General features: G+C 45.5%; 2 protein-coding genes across 2 annotated transcripts; both read left to right on the top strand.

Annotated features, from left to right (window-relative positions):
- The first annotated feature begins 196 nt into the window (after positions 1–196).
- On the top strand, positions 197–8,386 carry LOC308141873 (uncharacterized protein). The gene is made up of 19 exons (XM_080512111.1): positions 197–222; positions 2,055–2,145; positions 2,250–2,384; positions 2,581–2,679; positions 2,813–2,935; positions 3,038–3,172; positions 3,256–3,396; positions 3,543–3,641; positions 3,739–3,864; positions 3,946–4,071; positions 4,716–4,838; positions 4,942–5,076; positions 5,234–5,368; positions 5,549–5,668; positions 5,784–5,858; positions 6,697–6,825; positions 6,959–6,998; positions 7,212–7,266; positions 7,574–8,386. The coding sequence occupies exons 2-19, from the start codon at positions 2,101–2,103 to the stop codon at positions 8,304–8,306; spliced, it is 2,574 nt and encodes an 857-aa protein (XP_080368237.1). The 5' UTR covers positions 197–222; positions 2,055–2,100; the 3' UTR covers positions 8,307–8,386.
- Positions 8,387–8,736: 350 nt separating this feature from the next.
- atf4b (activating transcription factor 4b) lies at positions 8,737–11,580 on the top strand. Its single transcript, XM_080512129.1, has 3 exons — positions 8,737–8,895; positions 9,664–10,128; positions 10,248–11,580. Exons 2-3 carry the CDS (start codon positions 9,768–9,770, stop codon positions 11,198–11,200), a joined length of 1,314 nt encoding a protein of 437 aa, XP_080368255.1. The 5' UTR covers positions 8,737–8,895; positions 9,664–9,767; the 3' UTR covers positions 11,201–11,580.
- Positions 11,581–14,969: the final 3,389 nt, after the last annotated feature.

Genomic DNA, 14,969 nt, shown 5'->3' with positions numbered 1-14,969 from the left:
TGCTGTTTTTGGTTGTACCTCTCTGAAACAAAAAAACAAAACAAAACAAATGTCACTCCTTCAGGGCCCAGTTGGATTGTCTGACAGCGAAAAGAAGGAGAGGGAGGAGGAGGAGGAGGAGGAGGAGTCGCACCTTTTGGCAGCTGACAGAGACTCAGGTATGTCGACCTCTCCGCCGCCACACTCACAGTCAACACCGGCAGAGAGCGAAGCGGGATGACGGTAAGAACGACTTCTTCCTTCTTCCGACCGTACGACAAACATGTGTTCGTGTGTTAGACTCCCCAGCCTCATAGGGAAAAACATGACACCTGCATTTTCCCTAGACATTCTGTTATTCAATCAATTCGCTCCTCTGTCTCGTTTTTATATTTTAGACATGCCGAGTTTGATGAAAGTGGGCATAACATGTGAACCTGGACCTGTGTAGTTGATCCTATAACTGACTTTAGGAGCACAACTTAAAGGGAAGTAGATTAGTGCTAAGCTTCAGTATTTTTTATTGTGAAACTAGTGTGTAATCCCAGAAATATGAAACTGGACAAACCAGTGATGTGACTGTGCATCAACATGGAATCACATGGTGGCTTTCTTCAAATTAGGGCACAAAATATCTGTCCACTGATTAAAGCCTTTAACTGATCTAACTGGACACATATATATTATTGTGGCACATTTCCCACACAAAAGGACTGAGAATGTTAATTTTTTTGTAATAATACGATTCCAACCACATTTCAGCTGGTTGTCAAAAGGATTTCCTCCATTTGGTACAGTCATGGTTCATTTTCTTTGAAAACTAAGTAGGAGTTCTATCACTACCAGGCACAGACGGAACGAACCAACCCTTCTTGGTGTGTCGCCCTGGAGAGGGACAAACAAAGATCATTTATGGGTTTGACGCGGACGTCAGCGTGCGTCTGCACCGACATACTTTCACGATGTGTGCCGATTGTTATACTTTTATCAGATGAATTGAAACGCAACATGCAGGTGATCTGATGTGTTTTAGTTGACCAACTGACGAACAACTCTTTAATCCAGCTGTCCACTTTGAACGGTGAGATGAGATTTGCCGTGCAGATGAAAATAAAAATGGCATGAAAAGGTCTGTTTACATGAAAACGTCCAGGGCTGCAGGACAAACCCCCGCTGCCCAAATGTGCATCTTAAAAACCCTCCCCCCCTCTCTGTTTGTGGCCGGACGGATTTTTAAACACATCAGTTTAATAAAGACCCGTGTGGAGCATTTTCATTATTTACATTTGACTTCCTCGATGGTTCTTACTTAACAACATGCTTTGCATAGCATTCATAGAGCATGTGGTGAGGGGGAAGAACAAGGTGTGTTGTTGAGGCATGTTCAAGACGTCGCCACGGTTCTACTCCTGTTTTTAACGTGGAATATGAATAAATTGTGTTTATGTGAAAGAAATCAAACATGTTTTGACTTCAATACTTAAATGTCCTTTGAATTTATCTTCTTTTTTTAGTTCATACAAGCCGGTTGTCACATCTACAATATGTTGTGCGACTTGCATAGTTGGTTTTAGTTCATATTTCCAAGCATGCAAGGTGAGTGAGAGTACTTCAAACTCCAAAAAAGAGGAACCTTGGCCCTGCTTTGAAATACTTGATAGCCTTATGAATTTACTATTCAAAGTGTTTCCTCCTCTATATGAACAGAAAGCAAATCTATTCAACAAATAAGTTATTATACAATTACTAATCTTAAAAACTAAAGGAAAATTTAAAGCTTGAACAGTCGAATTACAAGCTGTTTCTCTCAGAATATCAAGCTGCTGGGTATGATTTTGGAATAAACTTGCCGTTTTAAGGAGCTGCAGCTTGTAACGTCACTACTCATGCTTAAACATCACAGATATATAAAGTTTGTAATCAAGTCCACATTCCATGTGTGTCAGATTTGCCTCCAGTCAGTTGAGCCTCTGATTTTTCCTGATGCTGATTGAGCTGCTGATTGTGTGTCGTTCTTTTCAGCCCGCTCTCATGGAGGAAAACGAGCCAGACGGTAATACTAAGTTTGTTCCCAGGTCAAAGTTTCTATCAGAAAACCAGCGCAGCGATGGCAACAATAACATGGCCGCCTCCTCGGGCATAACCGACCCCATTGAAAATCCTCCGGTGAGCCGAGCAGCAGGGAAAGTCCGTCTCTCACTGGGAGCTGATTATATTCTTATTCTTTTTACATGAATTTACAGTACTTTTTTATTTCCTTTTGTAACTAGACCTCTGAGGGTAATGAGGACCAAACAGAGCAGGGGGGGCTTCCCCATGTCCGTCCTCCTCCCCGACCGCCGGCTCCCAGTGCAGAAGCCGTTAAAAGAAACAGCATTTATGGGCGATGGAACCCGGACGTGAAGGTGCGTGGAGGGTTCAGCTTCCTGGTTTTCTTGAGCAAACTTAACCACTGAACAAGAGGCCTCTGATCCCTCTCATTGGGAGCGTCACATTTTAGGCTACGAGTAATGAATAACACTCCGAAGGTCAAAGATCGTACGACTTTCTATCAGTTCTGTGGCCATAATTTTAATTTCTTTCCCTGTTTGAACCCTAAAGCCGCCTGAGGCCTCTGGAATCAACAGGACGATGACGCTGACTGCCGGCAGCTCCGAGGAAAGCTTTACCTCCATCGATAGAGACCTGGATGAGATGAGGGTAAAACTGACAATAGTCCATATGAAAGCATGTAATTCACTGCATTGTTTTGGTTGTTTTTTTTAATGCCTCGCATGTTATTCAGGTAATACATCTATTATTCTCTCAACTGATCTTCTTTGATTCTTTTCAGCTTGCTCTGACGGAGGAAACCCAAGCGGAGCTTAAAGCTCAGTCCGTTCCTCACCAGAGCGACGGCAACAACAACAACATGGCCGACTCCTCAGCGACAACAGTCGCTGAGAAAAACGTTACAGTAAGCCGAGCAGCCCGAACACTCGGGAATGTTTGTCCCTCATGGGAGCTGATTTTATTTGTATTCTTTTATATGAGTGTACAGTACTTTGTTCTTGTCCAGACCTCTGAGGTTCCCGAGGACCAGGCAGAGCAGGGGGGCCTCCGTCCCGCCCGTCCTCCTTCCAGACCGCCGGCTCCCAGTGCAGAAGCCGTCAAAAGAAACAGCATTTATGGGAGATCCAACCCAGTCATGGAGGTGTAACGAATAGCTTACGCAACTAATCTTAAATGAAGACAGTTTGGTGGACTTACCAGTACTTTGTTCTTTCGTACCTACAGAGCTCTGAGGTCAATGAGGCCCAGGCAGAGCAGGGGGGCCTCCGTCCGGTCCGTCCACCACCCAGACCACCGGCTCCCAGTGCAGAAGCCGTTGGAAGAAACAGTTTTCATGGCAGATCAAATAGTTATTCACCTGTGAAGGTATACGGATGGTTTTACTCAACTTTTACCGGTCAACATTTCTCACACATATGATGAAAATGATGAAATTTAAGTTTGTCACCCCCTTGCTCGTGTCTGTCAGGTCTGTATAATTTGTCTTTCTGTCGCTGCTTCAACCCCCAAAGCCATCGGTTGCTTCTGGAACCAACAGGACGACGACGCCTGATTCCAGCCGTTCAGAAGAAAGCTTTTCCTCCGTCGATAAAGACCTGGATCAAATGAAGGTAAAACTAGACAACAGTCCATATGACAACACGAACTTGGGCATATCTTTGGTGTACGCGCTAATACCTGCATCCGATTTTGTTTTATTATATTCAGGCTGCTCCAACGGAAGCAGCCCAAGTGGAGGTTAAAGGTCAGTCAGTTCCTCACCAGAGTGACGGCAACAACAACAACAATATGGCCGACTCCTCAGACAGCACCGACAAAACGGAAGATTCCACCGTAAGCTGAGCAGTCTGAACACGTTCAATGTTTGTCACTCATTTATATAGACTCACACAACTTTGTGGTTTTTGTTACTAGACCTCTGAGAGTAATGAGGACCAAACAGACCTTCCCGCCGCCGCTCCTCCTCCCCGACCGCCGGCTCCCAGCGCAGAAGCCGTGAAAAGAAACAGCATTTCCTGGAGCTCAAGCCCAGACGTGAAGGTGTGTGAAGGGTTTCCTCATCTATTAGCTTCATGTATTCATTTAGGATGTGTATGTTGGCATTTTTGTTTGACTGAACTTTGGGGAATACACGCCACTATTTTCTAATCACTAAACAACTGACAGCTAAAGTAAAAAGCCTGAATATTTCTTTTTTTCATTTAAATGTCACATTTGTCAGCTTTTCAAAGTTTCATAAGATTTGTTTTGTTTCTGCTTGTTAAAAGGAGTTAGAAATGGCTGTGTTTTATGTGGCGCTATATATATAAGGTTGAATTGAATTTTATTAAAATACAGTGTGATGTGCACACGATGTGCCAAATCCAACAAAATGCCGCTGTGGTCCGGGATACTTCTTTTTGCGAGTGTAATGGAGCCACAAACTTTAACAGAGACTCACCTACAGCACCTTTATGGACATTATGTCACGTGCAGCAAAGACGCAAAACTCTTCAGTGCAAAGTCAGTTTACAAACACCCTGAAAAGTCTGTTGAAAAACAATGAAAACAGTACATGTAAATTAAACCATAGACCCCGGGCACGCCTTGAAATGGAAGTGAGAGGCTGACATGTCAGGAGAAACAAAAAAAAGATGTTTGGATATCTATCTGTCAATCAGATCATTTAGTTGTATTCTTTTCAGCTTGCTCTGACGGAGGAAACCCAAGCGGAGCTTAAAGCTCAGTCCGTTCCTCACCAGAGCGACGGCAACAACAACAACATGGCCGACTCCTCAGCGACAACAGTCGCTGAGAAAAACATTACAGTAAGTCGATCAGCCCGAACACTCGGGAATGTTTGTCCCGCATGGGAACTGATTTTATTCTGACGGTTTTAAATGGATTCACGATGTTTTTGTTCTTGTCCAGACCTCTGAGGTTCCCGAGGACCAGGCAGAGCAGGGGGGCCTCCGTCCCGCCCGTCCTCCTCCCAGACCGCCGGCTCCCAGTGCAGAAGCCGTTAAAAGAAACAGCATTTGTGGGAGATCCAACCCAGATGTGAAGGTATACAAGTGGTTTACTCGACTTTTCGCTCATGTCTTCATGTTGAACTTGATAGAATACGTCAGTGTTGTGAACCTTTGGCAATCTGGGTGAGAACCCCAACCCTAACCCGTCTGGAGATTGAAGTGCTTTCTTTCTCTGTGTTCATCTGCTGAAGCCTTTAGCTCTCGCCTCCGGGAAATTATCTCTTCATCGCCGTTCTGGCCCTGAGCGCCCTCTTCCTCCTCAGCGCCCTCCTCTCGCCCCGATCTATTGTGACAGACTGCGACTGGAAACAACCCCAGACCGTGATGTAAAGTTTATACTCAACAGTTATGAACAGATTAAAACGGTGCTGTTATGCTTCTCTGAGCTATCTGTAGATTCAGCCCTAAGATTTCTGAGTTGAATTGGAAAAGCAATACATAGATTGCATTTTTTTCCCCTTCTGTGTTTTTAAATTGGCTCAATGTGTTTTTTTTGTTTTTTACAGAATGACACAGACGTACCTCAACAAAGCAGGTCGTCTTCGACCAGCTCCGTGGAACAAGCTCCTGACCATTCACATATTTATGAAGATGGATCGAATTTCACAGACACTTACAGTGCAAATGTGGGTTTCTGAAAGCCATCAATCCCATTGATATCGGATCATTTAGCCTTGACGTTCTGTCGCAGCCCCATCCTGTAACCACAAAGCCAAAGAATGACTGCTTGTACCCTTTCAGGCCACGACCAGTCCTGAGCTCCGGCAGCCGGACCTCTTTGACGCTCCCTCTGGGTTTGAACTCGCATCTCCACAGGTATGAATGCCACTGTAGATCTGATTTTTTTTTTTTTTTTTTTATGTGATGAAGCTCTCTCGGACACGAGCCAAAAATAGCAACTCGAAGGTGCAGAAAATACAGGGAGTGAACTCGAAAATGTCCCAAAATGTACCTAAATCGTTTATGACAGCACAGTTTCAAGGTGTCTTTAAAAGATCAGAACTTGGGACAGTTTGCCAACAAGACCAGTTGTCACACGCCTCCCTTCAAATGACATTAGGCGCCAGCTCCCACACCCAAGACCGTATTATGCTGTGTCATAACAATAAAATGATGTGCTAACAAGTCGTTTGTTTCGGATTGTAGTCAGTGATTGTAACATAGAAAATGTTTTGATAGCAAAACGATGAACAGACTAGAACTGAAATGGAGTCTACGATGGCAGGTGGTGGATTTTTTTTACGTTTTGTTTTTTTGCATATTTTGACACCAAAACAACAAAGGATTTGTTGGTAACTAAGGATGTCGAGCGCAAAAGATCCAAATAAGCTGAGCAATTTTCTGGTGACTGAAGCAAAACAACTTCCAAAAGATGTGCTGCATGACTGGCGAGCAGCTTGTTGGGAGGATTGGGCCACTTGTCCGTTCATACTTACCGCAGAACAACACGGGTTAGACAGGATAAAACCTCCCTGCTGTCATGACAAAAGGTGAGTGAGTAAGATAAACCACGGTGGCACGAGGCGAAACAAAACCCTGCAGGATTTCTCAGCTGTCGATAAAGTAAATAGCAAGAATCAAGGAGCTCAAATTCACAAGATCGCCTTCGTTGGGAAGCTTGATTTGATCAGAATCGGCTTTCTTTGTCTTACAGATCAGGCCACCAACACCACCTTCGTTCAACCCGCCGTTGTTATTGCCTTCGGAGGGCTCTGACTCACTGTACAGTGAGATCGAGTCACCGATCTATGTGGAACTACTCCCAGATGAGACAGAAGAGATGGTGAGCAGGACGCCGCAACACACACACACACACACACACACAGTTACCAACTGACGTATTCGATTATAAACCAGACACGTGTGTTGTTAATGTGTTTTGACTCGGCTTCTGATAAAAATATGTGTATTTTCAGCACATTTCCGGTCTGCTGCGATGGTTGAGAAAAATGTCAAGTAAGAACAATTGTATTATTCCTCCAGCGTGAAAGAAAGAGACACAAATAATGGGTGTTGTTTTTTTGGTTTTTTTTTAGTTGTTCAATTTACTAATCATCAGCAATTATCAAGAAATTCTTTATTGTGCAAATTATATTACAAACACATCTTTTTTTCACGCTACCTGAGCAACGTTACAGTAATAAGATTTCTTTGTTGTCATTTCAACAGAAAACGATTCCATGTCTCCATCGCTGTATGGCCTCAGCATAGATGAAGAAATGAGGTAAGAAAAAAAAATGTATATTGCAATAATACATCTTAATTGAGAAGTAAGCCATTCGTCATAAGTGTGGTGGTTAGCACACTTAATTCAAGAAACTGTACCACTCTTTTAATGTGATGTTCTTTTCCCATGCTGAAGCACAGAGCATCAGGATCTATTAATTTAACTGAGCCCTATAAAGAATGACCTTAGTCCAACTAAAACGTGGACAAATGTTAGCAGGGTAAACTATTTGAGAAAATAAATATCACTACATTAGTTGCATGTAATTTTTTTTCCCTTCTTCTTCTTCTTCGGCCCTGCTCAGATCATTTAACCAGAGAGCCGTGAACGTGACGAAGGCCCTGCATCTTTACAACCACCTCATGATAAAGCGCAAAGACAACTTGAAGAACATCATCTCGGAGTTCAGGTCCATTTGCGGGACCCTCGACAAGATCCAGAAGAAGAACAAGACTATGAGCATCGCCGGAGGCACCACGGGCGCAGTCGGAGGGATGACCGCCGTGATGGGGATCGCCCTGGCCCCCGCGACCATCGGCGCCTCGCTCGTCGCGACCCTCGTCGGCGCCGGCATGGTCGCCTCCGCCGGAGCCATGGGCGCCCACGCGGCGAAAGCCAACAAGAAGATCGTGGACAGGGTGACCGTGGAGAAACTTCTGTACGACTACAAGGTGAACATCGTCGACCTGGAACTTTGCCTGCACTTCATCCTGGTGGGGATGAACGAGCTGCGACGGCATGACATCGCCAGGCTGAACAGGGCGGGGGCGGAACCGGACGCGGTGAAGATGGCGCACCGGTCGGAGGCCGTCTACCGGTACAACACGAAAAACTACAGGGGGACGTCCACGCCGAACACGTCGGAGAAACTGCTTCTGGCTTTTGCCAAGGAAATGGACCAGTATTTCTCGCAGAAGGACGTGACGCTGAGGAGGTCGACCAAGAGCAAGTTTTCGGGCAGAATTTGCCTGCTGGCTGAAAACCTGCAGGACGAAGTGAATTACCTCAATGACATGTGGGGCATATTTTCCAGCTGATTCAGAGAACTCTGAGTGCTTGTGTCTTTGTGTGTGTGTGTCTGTGTGTGTGTGTGTGTGTGTGTGTGTGTGTGTGTGTGTGTGTGTGTGTGTGTGTGTGTGTGTGTGTGTGTGTGTGAGAAAGATTTTTCAAAATTTTTGAGTAAATAAACTCTTATTTATCTGTGACGTTACATGTACATAACTGTATTACAGTATTCAGAGTTGTAGTTATCTTTCTTATGATTTTAATACAAATAAATAAATTATTGTAAAACAATCTCGCGCGCAATAACAACACGCCTCCTCCTCTCGCGCGGAATTCGTGGAACGCGGAATCCAAACACTCGGCGGAGTGATAACAACGCGAGTCGCCGCGGAAGGATACAGCCACTCCTCTTTTTTTTTCTTCCGCTCTATATTCACGCCGCGCCACAACATGCGCCATTTTCCCTCCTGAGGAGCAAGCAGACCAACAAGTTACAGCATTGTCGGACGTCGCTCGATTCGCCGAAATGGCAGTGTGAACGTGTGCCGCGACCCAGCAGCAACCCTCAAAACAGTGCATCCAGCCAGTGCACTGAGTCTCTTCTAATTCAGCCAACATGTCGTAAGTATTGCTTTATTAAAGGGTTTTTTTTAGAAAGCGGCAGCTGTCGGGGCCTCCGTCGAACGCCCGCCTCCGATAATCCTACCGGGCCTTAGATTTTGATGTTTTATGTCAATTTGGGATATAAATCCGTCGAATTTCTGTAGTTTCTCTCTCTTTTTTTTTTGTTTTTACTAATTAATTAAAGCAGTCGTTGAAGTGTCGTCACGTGACGAAATGAAATGTTACTTTGTCTCGCTACATTGCATCTATTTGAACGGTCTATTGTCTCGCTACATTGCATGTACTTTAACGTTCTACTGCTTCGCTACATTGTATCTACCGTAACGTTATAAAGGTACAAGCCATGGTCGAATGGAACCATTTTTATTTCTCCGTCGTGTCGCCTCAAACGTCGACGTGGCACAACACGAGGGTTAAGATGGCGACTGTGTGTGGGCGAGTGGAGAACAAAAGTGTTTTGGTTTTTTTTGGTTTTTTTTATTGGAGAGGGAGGGCAGACTGTTTGACCTCATTAGTCTGACGTCAGAGTCACAAGACTGGCAGCAGGCAGGAAGCCACGTGACGTGCAGCAGGTGCACTGCAGCCATGGGGGCAGTGTTGTTCCACCGTCAGAGGATTTGCTCTGACATCCATAGGCAACAATATGACATCTGTGTGGGAACAACTGTAACACACTGTGTGAATCACTGAGTACATTTTGGAATTGTTGATGATGGATTTTCACCCTTTATGTCGTTTTTCTTTTTTTTTTTTTCCCCGGTGCAGGTCCTTCGTGGAAACCCTCAGCACTGCTGCTTTCGACAGCATAAAAGAGTTCGCCGCCTCCCTGACGTCGTCGCACACTCCGTTCGTGACCAACAACAGCCACTATGACCATGACGATGACAAGCTCACAGTTTGGCCTGGAAGACATGGAGGCCATCCTCTGGGGGGCTTCCTCTCCCATGGCTGATGCCGTGGACTCCCTGATGTTCCACCCTGATAGAGAAGATCAACAGAGCTTAGGAGGAACCTCACTCGAGGGGGACACGGCTCCCGTGTCGCCCCTCACCTCCTCATCACTGTCCTCTTCCTCCTCTCCCCCACCCTTCTATTCTCCTCCGCCCTCGCCGCCGGCCGCCCTCCTCCATGGGGACAAAGTCGGGTCCGAGTCCGACCTGCTCTCCCTTTCATGGTTCGGGGACCCGGGTCAGCTGAGATACAACCAGACACTGGCTGGTGACAGCAAAGGTAATGATAAAACACCGACTGAGAGTACTGGATATTATAGCAGAGTCTTGGTTTATACAGGCAGGCGTAGTCTCAGTTAAAACTAATGGATGTTTATTTTGTTCGTTTCCTCCCCAAAGACGTGCTCAGTGACCTCGACTGGATGGCCGAGAGGATGGATCTAAGCGAGTTTGACCTGGACTCTCTGATTGGCTCCTGCAGTCCCCCCGCTGAGTCCCCTGGCTCACCAGGCGACCTCCTGGCCTCCCTCGATTGCCCCATGGAGCTTGAATCTCTCCCACTGCCACCTCTCTCAACTCCTGTGCTCCCAGGCCTGTCCTCTGATTCTCTCACAGTCCAGCCCCGTCCCTCCCCAGACACCGTGTGCTCTGATCCTGCCGTTACAGAGCAGGGATCCTTCATTGATGGGCAGGAGGTTCCTTCCTCTCCTCTGTGTGTCCCGGAGCCACAAGAGGAGCTGGAAATCAAATCTGAGCCCGCTTCTCCCGATCCTCCGCCCCCTGCGGTCGACTCCCCGGCCTACACCCTGGACCTGGGCAGCGAGGTGGACGTGTCCGAGACTGAGGTGAAGCCAGTGGTGGCGGCCGTGGTCTCCACGCTCCCGAGGATCGTGCTGTCCCTCTCGCCGACTCGCATCGTCCTCGTGCTCGCCCCCAAGAATGAAATTGGGCTCACAGTTGCACCGAAGGTCATCCAGTGCTCCCCGGCAGCGCCCCCCCCACAAGTGTCCTCCAGAAGCAGACCCTACCCAGACCCCAAAGCCAGTCCGCCCCCTCCGGCAGCGACCTGTTTCAAAGTCAAGGGCCCCCGAGGGGCCGAGAGATCCCCGAGGGCGCCGAAGGACAAAAAGACGAAGAAGATGGAGCAGAACAAGACGGCTGCTACACGTTACCGGCAGAAGAAAAGAGCAGAACACGATGCGATCTCCGAAGAGTATGCGGTGTTGGAGAGGAAGAATGTGGAGTTGACCGAGAAGGCCGAGTCTATGGCCAGGGAGATCGAGTATCTGAAGGAGCTCATGGAGGAGGTCCGCAAGACGAGGCGCCAGAAAGGTCTGACTCCTGACCCCTAGTGGAGGGATGGAGCTGTAGCAAATAGAGCGATGACGTAACAAAGTTGAGCGGACCTGCTTCTGAAACGCAATCGTGTATCAGTATAATACCTGTTCTGCCACACAGCATGTCCTGGATGTACCATCCCACTAAACTAGTGTTCGTCTGACCTCTTCATGCATCTCACTCTGGTATTAAATAGAGTACTTCTGTTAGCTTTTAGTTACATAGGACAAAGTATTTTGCATTCAGTGTATTAATGTGTGTGCTGTCTTGTAATTTTTACTTTATATATATATATGGACCTCTGATAACCTTCAAGTTTTAAAATGTGTGTATTTTAGTATATCCAGAATATCTGTATTATCAAGCTCCTAATAAAGTCTTGAACCAAACTTGCTGATCTGTTTCTTGTGTTGATTATTAATAAAGCTTTTTAAATGGACACAGAAATGATGAGTAAATCAACACTATAAGCCTTGAAGGGAGAATATAAGACGATCAAATATCTAATGAGAAGTATGAACTATTATGTGGGATCCATCAGATTCACAATGATGGTTTGCAAACCATTCAAACAATTAACGGCTTAATACTTGAGGGGGGGGGATAATGAAGTCCGCCTGACCCGCATGCAGCAGATACACGAGTATTCAATCAGACAGTCAAGTCATGTGATTTTAACAATCTTACATGCAGAGGGGGAAAAAAGCTCTTTTGTCACTGTTGATTAATAACCTGAGATCCTGGAAGAGGGTACAAGAGTACACAATTACTACAGATTTTGGGAGGGAGGGGGGTGGGGGTTGGGGGACTGCTGACCTATGCAGAGTTTGAATATTATTACCAAACTAAAGTGCGAGCATTCATCCTCTGACAGATCCTTGGTGGGCACGCTGCAATTGGACCGGGCTTCAGTCCAGATGGCTCAGGGGCAACAATCCATCCCCCTCTGGAGCCGCGCCAAAGGCAAAATGGTGCAGAGCTAATAGGCGAGAGCGTTTTCTTCAGAGCAGAAAGAAAAGGGTGAATACCACCCAGCTTGATGACCCCGTTTTCTAGTGTAATAAGTCCCAGAACACTTACTATAAAGAGTAAACTTTCTTGTACTGCAGCCCATACAGGAGTGTGGATAGTGTTCCAGGGCAGGGATGTTAAACTGTGGGTCAAAACTAATTCACCAGAGGGCTCAGTCTAACTTTTGAGACGACGTTGCAAATAATAAGAGGCTGAAGTAAATGATTATCCACGAAAGCTATTTCAGATTTGATCACTAGATTTGTAGTATTGTAGTAAGATTGTCAGAACAGAACCGAACACGTGATTGCAGTAAGTTACTGCTGCCCGATTTGAGAAGCAATGGTGATCAATTCGCACGAGAGAAGAGTATTTCAGATTAAACTTTAAAAAAAAAAGAACATTTCAGCTTGTTTGTCACTGGTTTTGTAAAGTCTACTAGGCATGAACATTTTCAGGATATACTTGTTCTTGGCCCAGTTGAGGCTCCAGAAATAAAATTCGTTTTTTTGACGTCCCATGTTCGAGGTGCATTGGTTGTTATAGTGCCACCTACTGTTAAAAACCAAGCATTGCTGCTTTCTCGAAGTAAAGGAGTGTCAAACATTAGGCCCGTGGGCCTTGCCTTTTTTTTTAGTGTTGCACCCAGTCCATGTTTTGAAGCAATAGCCAACAAAATAACGTGAAAGAGGGAAAAAACAACAACTACACAACAACAATATATCCATGTATTTTATTGTTGTCTTATGATGAACAAAGTACTGATGATGCGGTCACCATATAAGAAGGACGACACAGTAAGTAAAGTTACTTTGGCTACAGTGAAGTGGTAGAACTTACACAGTGCAAAATGCTTCGCTAAGAGCTTCCAGTGGAACATATTTTATTACTCTGTAAATATACACCATTTATACAACATATTCACAGGGACTCAAAGACTCCGGATGAACGTCGGAAACATCCTCAATATCAAATCTTTTTTTTTTTTTTTAAAGTCATGCTTGTCACATTAAGTGCTGCGGTAGCCTACATCACTAGATGAAGCACAGAGTCGGTAAAACGTAGAGGGAGTGGCGTCTGGGGGTTTGTTTTGTTTTTTTCTCGTTGGCTACGTCGTTGGTAGAAAATATCATTTTAAAAGCATGGCAGTGGTGTCGGTCGCATATTATGAATGCTTCTCAGTGGTACGTTACAGAGCGTGGGGTGCCCCCCCTCCCACCCCACCCCCAACCCCTCACGTTTTCTCTTTAATTTTTTTTTGCAGCTGTAAAGGTGGCGGGAGGTTTTCAGAAATTCACATGTTCAAGCAAAGAGTCAGAGGGATAAAGAAGTATTTGCCTTCAACTCAATAGGCACTCATGTATCTGCATGCGGTGTCTTTAACATGCCTCTGATAGCTGAGTATATATATATATATCTATATATGTAAATAGTTACCTTTTTTTTTCTTTCTGTTTTTTTTTTCTTTGTTTTTTTTTCTGCTTTTGGTTGAAAACATCACTCCTGTTGTCGAGGAACTGATGTTCAGAGGATGTAGAAAAAGTTTACAGGAGGTAAAAAAAAAAAAAGCCCCGGCGTGAGCTCCTATGGTTCATGAGGTTATGTTGTTTCTGTAGCATGCGGAAGCCTGACGTAGCCGATTGGATGGCGTCCTGCAGCAGCAGCAGGGCTGCGCCGACGCGTCGGTGCTGAGGCACGGAGCTGAGTCTACCTTGTCCAAGTGTACGCCGGTTGCATGACCATAAAACAGCGGAGAGGCTGCTCCGCAGGGATCTGACACTGCACACGCAATTTCAAATGCAGCCTTTGTTCCTACACCCCCCACCCCCCACCTCTATTCCAGCGACTTTTGAGTGTGATTGCACCAGCAGATGGATTTAATGATTTGTTTTTTTGTTTTGTTTTTTTCTAGCGCAACCCAAAGTGCAAAGAACCGACTCTCTCAAAGTTCCCGATAGCCAAAGCAATTGAAATAATATGCGAGTCACAAAATTCAGTTTTAGCAATTGCATTAAATCAGCATGTCTGTAAATGTGCCAGGTTTAGTTTTTTTGTTGTTGTTTTTTTTTTTTGCCCTGGAGGAATCAATTCAATTCCCTGAGCTGAACCAACTCAAATCGTAATGCGGCGGGCTTCGATATCTCTCACGTGAAAGATAATAAAATAAACCCCACGTTTCACGTCTGAACTCTTACGGCACCGACAAACAACTCAAGGCTACGTGCACGTTTCTGCACTTGTTTCTGCAAACGTTCCCGCACGCTGTTCATGACTTGACTTGGTACTCAGACATTTCCTCTCACTCCATCCACGAACAACCGCGCTTGCCGGATTTGCCGCCGACGTGTTCTGACCCTTAAATCTGACAGTTGTTTGGTTTGGATTTCACTGGATGTAAAACAAGGCTTCTCAGTGTGGACTGATGTGGAAACACGGTGTCGGTAGCAGCAGCTGATGTCTGTGGATATCGTCTGGTCTACGATGAGCGGTTTTTTTTTCCTCTTCGAAGCCTCTGAATACATGAGCATTCATTCACCATTGGTCCAGGCGGTAGTAAACGTTAGTCGGCGTTAACAGTGAGCTTGGTCTTTTGAAGTCTCACAAAAGAGCTGCTCTTCACGAGACTCCCGTTTCCAGAACAATTTTGTTGTCCCTGAAACTCTTCGGCGCGAGAGAGCGATATCAAGATGAGGTTTAAGTTGCATGAGGTGACGTCTGAGGCCCTTCGAAAGACTCAGAATGAGGAGGAAAAAACGAGGACGGCTTTACTTC

This window comes from Blennius ocellaris (assembly GCF_963422515.1).
Source record: "Blennius ocellaris genome assembly, chromosome: 16".
Taxonomy (NCBI): Eukaryota; Metazoa; Chordata; class Actinopteri; order Blenniiformes; family Blenniidae; genus Blennius; species Blennius ocellaris.
The sequence above is the reverse complement of the archived record's forward strand: the minus strand, read 5'-3'. Positions and strand labels throughout refer to the sequence as shown.